The sequence below is a fragment of the Anolis carolinensis genome, unplaced genomic scaffold, assembly GCF_035594765.1.
Source record: "Anolis carolinensis isolate JA03-04 unplaced genomic scaffold, rAnoCar3.1.pri scaffold_12, whole genome shotgun sequence".
In the NCBI taxonomy this organism is placed as follows: Eukaryota; Metazoa; Chordata; class Lepidosauria; order Squamata; family Dactyloidae; genus Anolis; species Anolis carolinensis.
The window spans coordinates 4,528,457-4,543,645 of NW_026943823.1; the positions used below are offsets into that span (position 1 = coordinate 4,528,457).

General features: G+C 37.5%; 1 protein-coding gene across 4 annotated transcripts in view; it reads left to right on the forward strand.

The window, feature by feature from the left end:
- Positions 1-15,189, forward strand: part of pcdh11x (protocadherin 11 X-linked) — a 514,120-nt gene that overhangs the window by 185,819 nt on the left and 313,112 nt on the right. Inside the window, exon 5 of one of the 4 annotated variants that reach the window (XM_062963878.1) lies at positions 3,297-8,732. The exons of the other annotated variants lie outside the window; for them this stretch is intronic. Coding sequence (XP_062819948.1) covers positions 3,297-3,302 — 6 coding nt within the window. The 3' untranslated portion in view covers positions 3,303-8,732. Of the gene's footprint in view, positions 1-3,296; positions 8,733-15,189 lie in introns of those variants that run through there. 4 annotated transcript variants of the gene reach the window in all.

Below are 15,189 nucleotides of genomic sequence, written 5' to 3' on the forward strand. Positions count from 1 at the left end.
TTTACCAGCTGTTGGGATTTCTAGGAGTTGAAGGCCAAAAACATCTGGGGACCCCAGGTTGAGAACCACTGGTCTTAGACAATCATGAGATTCTCATCCCTGCTTTAAAGACCTAGTTTTTCCACTGATGCTCCATAGTATTCTTGCTGTATTATTTGTTTATTTATTTATTGACTACATTTACACCCCACCCTTCTTACCCCGAATAATAATACATTATAATAATACATTATATTATTAGCATAGTACAATACTAGCATTAAATTACTATATTGTACTATATCATTATATTGTAATATTATGAGTAATATTAGTAATATAATAATAGTAGGAGCAGACACAGACTTTGTGGGATTTCTTTTCAGCTTTGTGCCTTCTTTCTATTGCTGGTTTGTAATAATTTTTGTGCATTTTTCTGTTTGCTTATATATTTCCATTCATGCCAATTAAACCCAGAAACTTTCTGCTTTGTTACAAGCGCCTTGTCTTTCTCCCCATCCCAGTTTTCCCCAGACTGATTTGTCTCCATACTCTTTACAGTATGACTCATTATCAATAATAATAAGTCCAAAGCAATTCTCAAAATGGTAGTTGCTTTGTTGCTTTGTGGCCAGGTGAAGTGATTGCCTATAAAAAAAAACAACAAATAAATTGCTAGAAAGAACAAATAAGTTCATTTGGTACTGTTCCGTTAACTGGATGGAGGCCACTAGGAGGCACTAGAGAGAGAGAGAAAAGTAGTCCATTCTATGTGGGTGGAGGTTGGGTTGAAGGAGCAAACCCATTTCCCTCTGTTTTCCTGTTATTCCCCCCACTCATGTCCCCATCATGGAAACAACCCTTGTTTATGATATGGGAGGTGGGAACGGGATATAATCAGCAAAAACGGGGAAAATGGTTTTCCTCCTCCAACTCTCCCCTGCAAAATGGACTATCCTTTTCTCTCTAGCACCCCCTTGTGGCCTCCGCCTAGATAATGGAACAGTATCATTCATTCTTATTTACTTTCCCAACTAGAGTGTCAGGGATCAAAATCAGGTCACTTGGCTGCATGATACTTTATAATGAAGTGAACATAACATTTTCTAAAAACTGGAGTCCGACATATATGTTCTGGGAAAACCTAATAGGTGTATTATCCTAGGTAATGCTTTTTTTCCTATTAGGACATATATACACTAATAATAATAATAATAATAATAATAATAATAATAATAATAATAATAATAATAGAGTCTCACTTGTCCAAGCTAAACGGGCCGGCAGAAGCTTGGATAAGTGAACAACTTGGATAATAAGGAGGGATTAAGGAAAAGCCTATTAAACATCAAATTGGGTTATGATTTTTCAAATTAAGCACCAAAACATCATGTTATACAACAAATTTCACAGAAAAAGTAGTTCAATACACAGTAATGTTATGTTGTAATTACTGTATTTACGAATTTAGCACCAAAATGTCATGATATATTGAAAACATTGACTACAAAAATGGCTTGGATAATCCAGAGGCTTGGATAAGCGAGGCTTGGATAAGTGAGACTCTACTGTAATAATAATAACAACGATCTGCCAACTGCAAAAGGCCACCGTACTGGGATTTGTGCGCATCATCCGAAAATACATCACACAGTCCTAGACCCTTGGGAAGTGTTCGACTTGTGATTTTGTGATACGAAATCCAGCATATCTATCTTGTTTGCTGTGTCATAATAATAATAATAATAATAATAATAATAATAATAATAATAATAATAATAATGAGTCTCGTTTATCCAACTTTCACTTATCCAACATTCTGTGTTATCCAACACAGTCAGTCTTTTAGTAGTCAATGTTTTTGTAGTCAATGTTTTCAATACATTCAGATATTTTGGTGCTAAATTTGTAACTACAGTAACTACTACATAACATTACTATGTATTGAACTGCTTTTTCTGTCCATTTGTTTTAAACATGATGTTTTGGTGCTTAATTTCTAAAATCATAATGTAATTTGACGTTTAATAGGATCCCTCCTTATTATCCAACATTTTCGCTTATCCAACGTTCTGCTGGCCTGTTTATGTTGGATAAATGAGACTCTACTGTAGTTGTATTATCCTAGGTAATTTTTTTCCTATTAGGAAATAATAATAATAATAATAATAATAGTAATCATCATCATCATCATCATCATCATCATTATCATCATCATCATGATGAACCCATATTGTACCCTGTTTCCCCAAAAATAAGACATCCTCAGAAAATAAGACTTAGTAGAGGTTTTGCTGAATTGCTAAATATAAGGCCTCCTCCAAAAGTAAGACCTAGTAAAGTTTTTGTTTGGAAGCATGCAGGATCGATAAATGTACATACCATAGATTGTTGTATGTGGAAATAAAAGTAGTAACAAGAAATAATAATAATAATATAATAATAACATTATTCTTGTATTCCCAGAAGGGACTCGGGGCAGCTTACACAGGGACAAGCCCAACAACAACATACATTTACATACGAACAGAAACTTAAAACAGAAATTTAAAAACAGTATATCAATAAAATATAATATAGAAATTCTTGAAAGGATTCACAGTTTGGTTATGCTGGTTTGTGATGACAACTACTGTACAGTAGATAATAAATGTTCATTTTTTTGTTCAACAATAAATGTGAATTCTTCTTCATGGAAAAATAAGACATCCCCTGAAAATAAGACCTAGCGCATCTTTGGGAGCAAAAATTAATATAAGACACTGTCTTATTTTGGGGGAAACAGGGTAGTTTTTTTAAGTAAACAAGCAAAGTAGATACATACTCTGGTGTCTTTTAGTAGGGCAGTTGGTAAGGATTGCTTTCCCTTTGCCTTTTGCTACAGGTGTATTATCCTAGGTAATGTTTTTTTTTCTATTAAGACATATATACACTAATAATAATAATAATAATAATAATAATAATAATAATAATAATGAACCTATATTGTCGTTTTTAAAGTAAACAAGCAAAGTAGATCTATACTCTGGAGTCTTTTAGTAGGGCAGTTTGTAAGGATAGCTCGCTTTCCCTCTGCCTCTTGCTTTATAAGTGCTTGCTTGGCCTGATTTGTCCTTTCTATCCAAATTATTGTTTAGCCCTTTAAAAACTGAACTGTCCTTCCTATTCAAATGATTGTTTAGCCCTTAAAAATTGAGTACGCTTTCCCTGACAGACAATGTTAAGCTAAGTGGTATTTGGCAGGTAGTGCCAAGCTAATGGGGGAGATGTGATGCTAAAGGCAGGGGCTTTTCTCATGCTGTTTCTCTGTTTGCCAGCTCTGAACGTCTTCGCATCAGCTGTTAAGTACTGAAGTCGTATACAATGATGTTAAGCCAGCAAACATGGAAATATGGGAATAGCACGAGAAAGCCCTTTGTCCTCTCTCCCTGAAGAATGTTATCGTCCGATCTCCAGAGGGGTTTTCGAAGTGGCGCTGAACATTTCAAGCTGCCCTACTGAAAGGTATTCAGGGCGAGAACATTTCAGAATGGGAAGGAAAGAAATGACAAGACAAGACAAAGAGAGACTTTAGAACACGCTGTCGTAGTTGCTCTATCATGTAGTTTTTGCCAAGACAAAGGAAGTGGTATCAACCATCACTTTATGTGAATGGTGGGTAACTATGATGCATCTTTCATTTTCTTTTGGTTTTCTTTTATTTTTTGTTGCTTGTCAATACTTTCGTCCTTTATAGACTCATCCTCTTTATTTATTTCTGTTCAGAATACGCGCTATCCCTTTCCCCATTCCTTTTTGCCTACCGAAAGAAAGGAGCAATAATTTTTATGCATATACATTTTGAAAGACAAAGATAAAAAGTTCTTTATACTCCCTGCATTTCTCAATAATCTCTGTTGTCTCTTGCACCGCACAATGAGAAGTTGTCGTTTTGAGGTATTGTGTACGAAAGGCATTGGTTTGGATCTAGAAGCAGGCTTAGGCTGGAGTCTCGTCTACCACTATATACTCTAGTTTCTGAATCCAGATTATCTGTATTAAACTGGATTATATGTGTCTACACTGCCATATAATTCAGTTCAAATCAGATTTACTATTTATTTATTTACAATATTTATATTCCGCCCTTTTCACCCCAAAGGGGACTCAGGGTTGATCACAATGCACATATATAATGATATAGTACAATATAGTAATTCAATGCTTATATTGTGCTGTGCTAATAATATATTGTATGTACATTTGATTTGTAAGCTGCTCTGCATCCCCTCCGGGGTGAGAAGAGCAGGATATAAATGTAGTAAATAAATAGTAAATAGTAAATAAATATATGGCAAACATTCAATGCCATTAGACAATATTATATAGACAGACACAGAGGCAATTTAACATTTTCCAGCTTCCGGCTTCATGAGATGCCACAAGGGGAGCTGTTGCTTCACCATCTACTTGTGACACTAAGTCCTTGATGGAGTACTTCCTCATTCATCCACACACTGCTGGAAGGTTTTATGGTGTCGTAAATTAATTAAATTAGCCTCCCCGCATAAAGCAGTACCTAAATTTCCTACTTGATAGATGCAACTATCTTTCGGGCTGCATAGGTCAACAGTGAGCTAGACTATTAAATGGCCGGGAGCTCACTCCGACCCGGGCTGGGTTCGAACTCATGACCTCTCGATCAGTAATGATTTATTGCACTGGCTACTAACCAGCTGTGCCACAGCCCAGATTAAGGATTCAGAACTTGAATTATTTCTGAATCTGGATTCAGAAACTGAATTATATAGCAGTGTAGATGAAGTCATTGTGAAATTGCTGAGAACTTAGTAATGGCTAATTGAAATCTTGGTTGGGTTGCTGTGAGTCTTTTGGGTTGTGTGGCCATGTTCCAGAAGTTTTCTCTCCTAATGTTTCCCCCACATCTGTGGCAGGCATCCTCAGAGGTTGTGAGGTGTGTTGGAAACTAGGCAAGGGAGGTTTATATGTCTGTGTAAGGTCCAACACACCTCACAACCTCTGAGGATGCTTGCCACAGATGTGGGTGAAACGTCAGGAGAGAAAGCTTCTGGAACATGACTATACAGAATCTATATATATATAAGGGTAATGAAATTTCGGCCTAGGACAAAACAACAAAACTACACATCCCAGAAACACTAAACTTGGCAGCACAACCCCTCATCCATGCCTCTACGTTCATACAACAAAAAGAAAATAAAAATAAAATCCTAATTAGAGGGAGAGGAATAATTGTTTTTATCCAATTGCTGCCAGTTAGAAGACTAAGCTCCGCCCACTTGGTCTCCTAGCAACCCACTCAGCCCAGGGGACAGGCACAGTTAGGCCTCACTTAGGCCTCTTCCGCACTGCCTATAAAATACAGATTATCAGATTTTAACTGGATTATAAGGCAATGTAGACCTCATGGGTCATCAAGTCATCAAGTCCAACCCCCTGCCAAGAAGCAGGAAATCGCATTCAAAGCACTCCCGACAGATGGCCATCCAGCCTCTGCTTAAAAGCCTCCAAAGAAGGCCGAAAGACTCACAGCAACCCGGTCATGAAAGCCTTCGAGAATACATTGAAGTCCTGTTTATTTCAATGAGTTGACTCTGGATATAACGAAATCTGGGTCTGATCCAATGTCACCATGAAGGATGGCTAGATGGATAGATAAATAGATTGATAGATAGATATAGATAATAGGTGTTACTGACTTGTGGCTTGGTTCACACATTTGACAGTTGATGGTGGGATGTCCATCCTTTTGACGCCCACATATGTAATGTAACATGAAACAGAAGAGCTCCATGTCAAGTACAATATATGCAGAGGGATAATAATTCCCGTTATGATTCACACCCATAGAGTAGTGCGGACAATGTAAGCCAGGTTTGCATACATACAGGCTCTTGCATGAAACACCAACCTCACCTGTTATGCCTTGAGGTCGGAGGAGGTGTCTTCCCTCGTCTCCATGATAGAAATCTCCAGCCATAGTCTTCAAGACACAGACTAGGAACCGTAGTATGTATGCGTCATTGAAAACAATGTTAACACAGCACCAAGTAAATAAATATAGGATTGTGTTGAGTGTATCTGAATTGGTCCTGGAGGAGAGCATCCAACTCCTTTCATCCTGTCCATATTATGTATGCATTTGTAGACTCTCTTCTCAATCTCTCTCATTTTCTTGCCAACTAGCATTTCAGAGAAATATTATTTTATAGTATTCTTGATAGTGTTTTTAAGAAGTCTTGCATAGTTCACGTAGGTTTACTTCCCTTACACCAAATGCCTTGCATTGAATATGATACATGTTAAGAACCTAAACTTTTAACAATCTCTTTGAGAAATTAAAAGAACTGCTGCTACTTGGCCTTTTTAGATAATTGGAGACTTTGTTTATCTTTTGTTGCCATATAAAATGTAATGTTTTCATTCTTCCTTGGTTGAAATGTGTACAATGCCTATTGCACTTGCATTGATGTGTCCCACTGTGTCATCTTCCGGGCAATAATATGTGAAAGAATGTACATTTCGTGTCATAGTATTGACACTTGCTGCAAAAATTAGTGGGAGCAGTCCACAGTTGTGGACAACTCCATTGAATGGAAGGAAAAATTACCAATTGCATTGCATTCAGTGGGGTATATTGGACAACATATCGTCTGCATTGTATTCATTTTCTTTGCATTTTTTAATTTACAAGGAAAAAGGAGTATAAAGAAGCTTGGGATTTGTTTTCTTGTCATTGTATGAATATAAGATTAGCTTGTCGGTGGGTGGGAACAGTGTCACTTTATTCTCTTCTAATGTTCTTTGCCTGCCTGGGTCAACATTGAATGCCACAGAGAAAGTGCTTTGGCACATAATATATATGCACTAAAAGACCATACATACAAGTGGCATGTGCTTCCACTTCTTGTCACGTGTCTCTTTTAAAGGGAGAGGCATACATTCATCCAAAACCTATGAGTAGAGTCTCACTTATCCAACATAAATGGGCCGACAGAACGTTGGATAAGCGAAAATGTTGGATAATAAGGAGGGATTTAAGAAAAGCCTATTAAACGTGAAATTACGTTATCATTTTACAAATTAAGCACCAACAAATTGACAGAAAAAGCAGTTCAATACACGATAACGTTATGTAATAATTACTGTATTTACTAATTTAGCACCAAACCATCACAATGTATTGAAAACATTGACTACAAAAACTTTGACTACTAACAAATTGACTACAAATAAAGGTAGAATTGCATAAAATGAACTTACAGTAACAACATTGTTGGAAATTAAATCCATAAAAAGTTCAGTCCTTGCTGCCTAGAGAAACAGCTGTGGATCCGGGCAGGAAGCTGACTGCATTGGATAATCCAGAACGTTGGATAAGTGAATGTTGGATAAGTGATACTCTACTGTATTTGTCTGGAGATGCTTCTTCAGACGAGACCAGAGGTTCTCAACCTGTGGTCTGTGACATGAACTAAAATATGGTCCGCGGCCTCACCATTAATACTACAGATAATAACACACCCCAACCAATTTTTTTTCTTGGTGTCTACATTTTTAAGTCTGTTCCTGGAATGTTTAGATACATACTAGATATTAAAGGCACATATTGTTAGAATAACTGCTAGATCAGTGGTTCCCAACCTGTGGTCTGCGGACCACCAGTGGTCCGCATGAACTAAAATACGGTCCGTGGCCTCACCGTTACGACACCGTTGCCTCAAAAAGGGTTACGAACCAGTTTTTGGTCAACTTTAGATTTGGTTATTTGGGATACTGATTCAGAAAATTTCATTGGATAGACCACATCAGCTCTAGTTAATACAGATAATAACACAGACCAAAAAAAAAAATTTTCTCGATGTCTTCATTTTTAGGCCTGTTCCTGGGGTTATTTGGGGCGCTGATTCAGAACATTGCATTGGATAGACCACATCAGCTCTAGATTATTAAATATGGTTTTCTGTGTGTGAGCAGATAGTGACTACTGGATGGCATATGTTCTGTATGAAAAACTAGAGCTGATGTGGTCTATCCAATGCAATTTTCTTAATCAGCACTGCAAATAACCAAACCGAATCTAAAGTTGACCAAAAACTGATTCGTAACCCTTTTGGTACTAATGTTAGAGAGTTGTCCCTAGTCAAAAAAAAAAAAAGGTTGGGAACCACTGAACTAGACAATGTGAAGCAAAAACTAAATGCAAGTCACAGTCACATTTCTTTTCTATCACATGTTCAATGCAGCCTTACCAGAGCTATAGACCTCTTTAAAAATCTTTAAAAAGTTAGGTACCTGCTTAAATTTTATCTGTCAGAAACAATTGACTGGATTGATCCCAAATAAAAGTGTTACCTTCTGTTCTTGAACTGGAAAAGACAAAGGAGTGTAATATCCCTGCTTTAACCCTCACTCATGGACCATTCTATATGTTCAAAGGACACTAAACAAATACACATATACACCATATGCTTACTATTTACTTGAAAGTCTTAACCTATTGAGAATCCATGAACTAGGCTACAGAACTGGCAAAAATGCCACATGCTCTTGTATATCTGATGTAACTGTACTTCTAGCAGTACTTCTTCTCACCAGTCAAACTTGCAGATTGTCAGCAAGAACTCTTAGCTCAAGTTCCCATCATGTTTGCTATCTGGCTCTCTTGAAAGGAACTGCTTCTTTGGCTATCTGATCTGTAAAGTATAATAAATCCTATTTATAATGCTCTATTTTAATTTACAGTACTGTATTTCATGTTGGCTTTTGTGGGGAGGGGGGATTTTGGAATGTCTTACACGGAGAAGCTTCTCTTCAATCCAGAAAAGATTGTGTTTGTTCTTGCAAAATGCCTTGCTCTTGTTTTACACAATGGTGTAGCCGTATTGATCATGCAGTTCAGACTGTCCTAATCATAACAAAAGTTATAGTGGCTTGTCCTAACAAAAAACAACTCTCTGAATATAAGACACGTGAGCTGAGCTGAGACCATCTAAACCTATGGTTCTCAACCTGGAGTCCCCAGATGTCTTTGGCCTTCAACTCCCAGAAATCCTAACAGCTGGTAAACTGGCTGTGATTTCTGGTAGTTGTGGGTCAAAAACATCTGGGGACCCCAGGTTGAGAACCACTGGTCTAGTTGATTGTGATGTCAAGTATTTGAGCATTAGCTGAACAACTTTTGATGGAAAAACATCTATTTGGAGGTGACCTACACCAACCTACTCATATCTTCTCAGATTTCTCTTCCCAAACCAGTAATGGTCCAAAAACGTCATTGATTAATTTTGCCAACCTGCTTGATGGATGCCTATAATGCAGTAGTTTACTTTTGACCAAAAAAGAGGGGCTGTAACACCTAGAGATGGTGGATCTATTTATGGGTCAGGATTAATACAGTTTGATGCCACTTTAACTACAATGGCACATGGAAGTCGTAGGACCTCATCACATGCAAGGTCCCTCTTTACGACATTTTCTGACATAGTTTAGAGATGGAATCTCATGGAGCCCATCATATGATGCGAAATTATTTTCACCAGGTGCCCATGGAACTCCATCTGTGAACTGTGTCAGAAGTGTGTAGAAATGCGAAGAGTATGAAGTCAGAGAGATCAATTGTATTGTAGAACCCTTGAGGTAAACAAGTCCATGTCACCTGGCATTTGTTGCCCATCTCTGGATTTTCCCATTGAGGCGAAAGAATGCATCTTTAATATCCAGGACTGAGAACCAGCCGGCTCTCACAAGTATTAAACTCAGAAGTGTGTATGGATTTGGAACCACTGGGTGTAGAGGAACGGTGGCTCGATTCACAGCTCGCAGATCCTGTACCGGGCGATAATCATCCGTTCCTGGCTTCTGTATTGGCAATAAGGGTGTGTTCCATCGAATTATCCCATGATCATAGAGTCTCTGCAAATCGTCGGTCCCTACAGTATTAAGAGCCCCCAACAACAACTTGAAAATTAAACACATACACCATCATCACTGTTATTATCATCGGTATATTCGTATGACATTTCCCCATCTTGAAACTATGCTCAGAGCAGCTTACAGCAAGATTAAGAAAATATACATAATCAAATCCAGAGACATTTGGAAATAATTCAATAAAAATTACAAGACTGAAATAGTCATGTAAATAAGCTAAATGCCTAACATTCATTTGCATTAAAATTAAATAATCCACTCAACGTTGATCCAGCTCTAAACTCTAAATTATAACTTCTCTGATGATCTCTAAACACCATCATGAAGAGAAGCATCAGCTTCATAGTGGAACTGCATTAAAGGTCAGTGTCGACCCAGACAATGCAGTTCAATGGATTTACTCCCAGTTGGATTTATAGTATAGACGTAGATATAAAAGTGTGAATAGCTATCTGACATAACAGCTTCCAGCCTGAATATAGAAAACAGAAATGTTCAGTGAGCCAGTATTACTATTTGCTTTTCAGTTAAAATAAAGGGAAGGGGAAACAAATCTAGAGGCAGGTGAACAAATAAACAATGCCATATTTCTGCCGTATTTTCCATTCATTACAATGGGATATGCACAGTAAAGCTTCTCAGTCGTCTGCGCCATATAAATATTTTGTATTTCCACGTATAACATTCATCATGGTGTCACTGGTTAGGCAAACACACCATAAACAGTGCTATGTATTTTGGTTTTTTTTGTTGTGGCTTCTTTCTATTTTTTAATAAGTTTGTCTTCTCAAAAGACATATATCAGACTTAACATCAGCTGCTCCCCGAATCGTATTACGGCACAACAACACTGGAGCAGTAAGAAGATACAAAGCTTTTTTAAAAAATGTAGATTACTTATTTTTAGATTATGTAACCATACACAAGAGCATGCAATAACTGCAATATTATTTATTTATTCCACACGCTGCTGGAAGATTTTATGGTGTTGTAAATTAGTTAAATTAGCCTCCCCACATAAAGCGGTACCTAAATTTCCTACTCGACAGATGCAACTGTCTTTCGGACTGCATAGGTCAATAGCAAGCTAGGCTATTAATGGTCGGGAGCTCACTCCGATCTTGGCTAGGATCGAACTCATGACCTCTTGGTCAGTAGTGATTTATTGCAGCTGGCTACTAACCAGCTGCGCCACATATTTTTTCAATAATTATTTGAAATTATTATGCAAATAGTTCTGTTGATAAAATTAAACAGTCTTTTATACTTGAGCACAGATAGATATTTTCTTTATACATGTCTCTGATTCAATAAAACATTGCAACAAAATTATGGGATTGTTGGACAGCCCTAAACCATGAAGAGGACCAGACATGACTTCTGGATGTCCAAATGATGCCATGGTTCTTAATGCAGGACAAATGCCTTAATAGTCCCATGCTTTAGACAGAGAATGACTCCAAATAAGAATATTCGACAATGCAAGGGAAGCAGGATGGATGGATGCCCCATTGCCCTTCCTTTTCCCTGGTTGTGTAGCTGCCTTTGCTGATGACTTTTGTGAAAAACCCAAGAGCTCTCCGGAGTTCCTCTGACTGTTTGCCACAGCATTGGGATGACACTAAAGGTAAGTGTAACAACCCAGCCACACCAATTTGGTTTCAGCTTGGCCGGACCATCTGGATTCTGTTTCTAATAATTCCAGTTTTGACCTTGGACCCCACTGAGGTCTTTGTCTCCAGTGGAAATCTGGCTGCAGTGGGTCGGCGGGGGTGTTCTATATTTTAGTATAATAATATACTTTATTTATTTTCCTCTCTATCTCCCTGAGAGGACTCAGAGCATATTACAAGTACATATATATGGCAAACATTCAGTGCCATTATACAATTGACATAGACAGACAGTGCATAAACAGAGGCAAGGCTTCCCTCTTTTCATCTCTGGCATCCGGCTGTGCTCGACTCGATCATGGGGAGGTGCTGTTGTTTCACTTTATTTATTTATTTATTTATTTATTTATTTATTTATTTGCAGTATTTATATTCCGCCCTTCTCACCCTGAAGGGGACTCAGGGGGATTACAATGAACATATATATGGCAAACATTCAGTGCCATCAGACAAACAACCTACAGTATAGACCAGGGGTCCCCAAACTTTTTAAGCAGAGGGCCGGTCCACAATCCTTTAGACTGTGGAGGGGCCGAATTATCATTTGAAAAAAAAAAATTCCTATGCACACTGCACATGTCTTATTTGTAGTGCAAAACAACAACAACAATGAAAGAACAATACAATATTTAAAAATGAAAATAATTTTAGCCAACATAAACCTATCAGGATTTTAATAGGAAGTGTGGGCCTGCTGCTTCTGGCCAATGAGATAGTCAAGTTAATTAGGATTGTTGTTGTTGTGTGCCTTCAAGTCATTTCAGACTAAGTCTAAAATTATTTATTTATTCATTTACTACATTTATTTATTACATTTATATCCTGCCCTTCTCACCCGAAGGGGACTCAGAGCAGCTGTACATACAATATATTATATTATTAGCATAGTAGAATATTAACATTATATATTACTTTATTGAACTATACCACTATACTGTAATATTATATGTAATATAGAATTAATATTATTATATGGTATTATTATTAGTATTCTATTGTATAACATTATATTATTATCAATATTATATGTGTATACAATATATTAATATATTATTTAAAATGATATAAAAATATTACATTATAAAACTAAGGCCGGGGGCCAGGTAAATGACCTTGGAGGGCCGCATCCGGCCCCCGGGCCTTAGTTTGGGGACCCCTGACTTGGAGTTTCAATATTTGGAAGATAAAAATATTTTATTGCAAACTGTCTATACTCTGTTCCTCGGTGATGAAGAAAAAGGGGGTGGTAAAAAGCAGCTTGTTGGACTGTGCTTAGCAAAGTATTATTCACCCAAGTCTCTCATTGCGATATCTTCTGTATAGAATTAGTCCGTGTCCCTTAAGAGTTATATCCCCAGCCGTAGAGCTCGGTTGCATCCGTGTGTCGTATTTTCCCCGCTCCTCTCCCTCTCAGTCAGTCACCTCTGACCACATTCCACTCAGTGATTTTGCATCTGTTCCAGAGTTAGATTTCAATAAGCACACATCTAGCGAGCATGAATCTGCACATCTTTGCATACAAATATTTGTAAAACCATTCATCGCTCCCTTTTAGACAGACTATAAGCATAATTACAATGCATCCATAAAGAAAAATGGTTTTGCCTTGAGTGCCTTTATGGTCTCCGAATTGCCGTTCACACCTCTCTAGCAGTGCAAGCAATTTTTCCATTTCTTCTAATGCCTCGAAAATTATAGTCTTTTTCCCAACAATAAATCTAAATTACCATCTTCCTCCTTCCTCTGTCTTGTGTCTCCATCCCACACAGGGCTCATAAAAATCACTTCTGGAAATTTCCAGGCTCATTCAACAATGACCAGTATAAGCGCTACAACAAATTTTGCGTCTCAGAAGAAGAGGTGCTGCTTCTGCTGCATGCTAATGTCTCTATACACACAAAGGCACTGTTTAAAGAACCTGTATAGAATGAAATTGCAGTCTAGTGAATACCCAGGTGTGTGGGGCAAAAACTCAGCAAGCACTGGGCAAAATCCAGAAAGGGAAATGTCACCTTGGCTTGGAATTTCAGGTGTGTCGTCCAGTAAATTTGTCCATGCAATTTAAGCATTTTTCCCTTTCTTTAATTTAAATGGGCTGAATATCTCCAGTTCTAAAACAAATAGAGGAGTGCCAAAGTTGGTAACTACTATATATACTCATGTATAGGTTGATCTCATGTATAGGGCAAACCTTGGAGTAAAATTATGAATTTTGATATGACTTTTGTATCAGCCCTGGGTCCTTCTACATATTGGGGAAAGCATCAATTCCAGTTCTGACCTGGCCACTGCCTAATAATAATAATAATAATAATAATAATAATAATAATAATAATAATAATAATAATAATAATAATAATAATATAAGGGAGCTGACAAAACCATTGATCATATCCTCAGCTGCTGTAAGAAAATCGCACAGACAGACTACAAACAGAGGCACAACTATGTGGCCCAAATGATTCATTGGAACTTATGCCTCAAGTACCACCTCCCAGCAGTAAAGAACTGGTGGGATCACAAACCTGCAAAAGTATTGGAAAATGAGCACGCAAAGATACTGTGGGACTTTCGAATCCAGACTGACAAAGTTCTGGAACACAACGCACCAGACATCACAGTTGTGGAAAAGAAAAAGGTTTGGATCATTGATGTTGCCATCCCAGGTGACAGTCGCATTGACGAAAAACAACAGAAAAAACTCAGCCGCTCTCAGGACCTCAAGATTGAACTTCAAAGACTCTGGCAGAAACCAGTGCAGGTGGTCCCGGTGGTGATGGGCACATTGGGTGCCGTGCCAAAAGATCTCATCCGGCATTTGGAAACAATAGACATTGACAAAATCACGATCTGCCAACTGCAAAAGGCCACCCTACTGGGATCTGCGCGCATCATCCGAAAATACATCACACAGTCCTAGACACTTGGGAAGTGTTCGACTTGCGATTTTGTGATACGAAATGCAGCATGTCTATCTTGTTTGCTGTGTCATACAACGTCGTTGTGTCAATAATTTATTTTATTTATTTACATCATTTTTACCCAACTCTTCTCACCCGGAGGGACTCAGGGCGGCTTACAACAGTCGGCAAATTACATTGCCCAAAATACATTTAATAAAACAATGACATATTAATAAACAATAAAACAGTACCACATCAATTAAAACTCTAATTAGACTCTATTAAACAACAAATTATAACATTTAAAATGCATGTATAGTTAAATTCTTCCACTAACACCTTCGTATGCACCTTGATTCATGTCATATCAACCTCAGATGTTACTCCTTGAATGCTTAAGTACATAGCCATGTCCATAATAATAATAATAATAATAATAATAATAATAATAATAATAATAACAACAACAACAACAACAACAACAACAACAACTTGGGAAGTGTTCGACTTGTGATTTTGTGATATGAAATCCAGCATATCTATCTTGTTTGCTGTGTCATAATAATAATAATAATAATAATAATAATAATAATAATAATAATAATACTTTATTTATATTCCGCCCTATCTCCCCAATGGGATCCAGGGCGGACCACAGTACACATACAAGGCAAGCATTC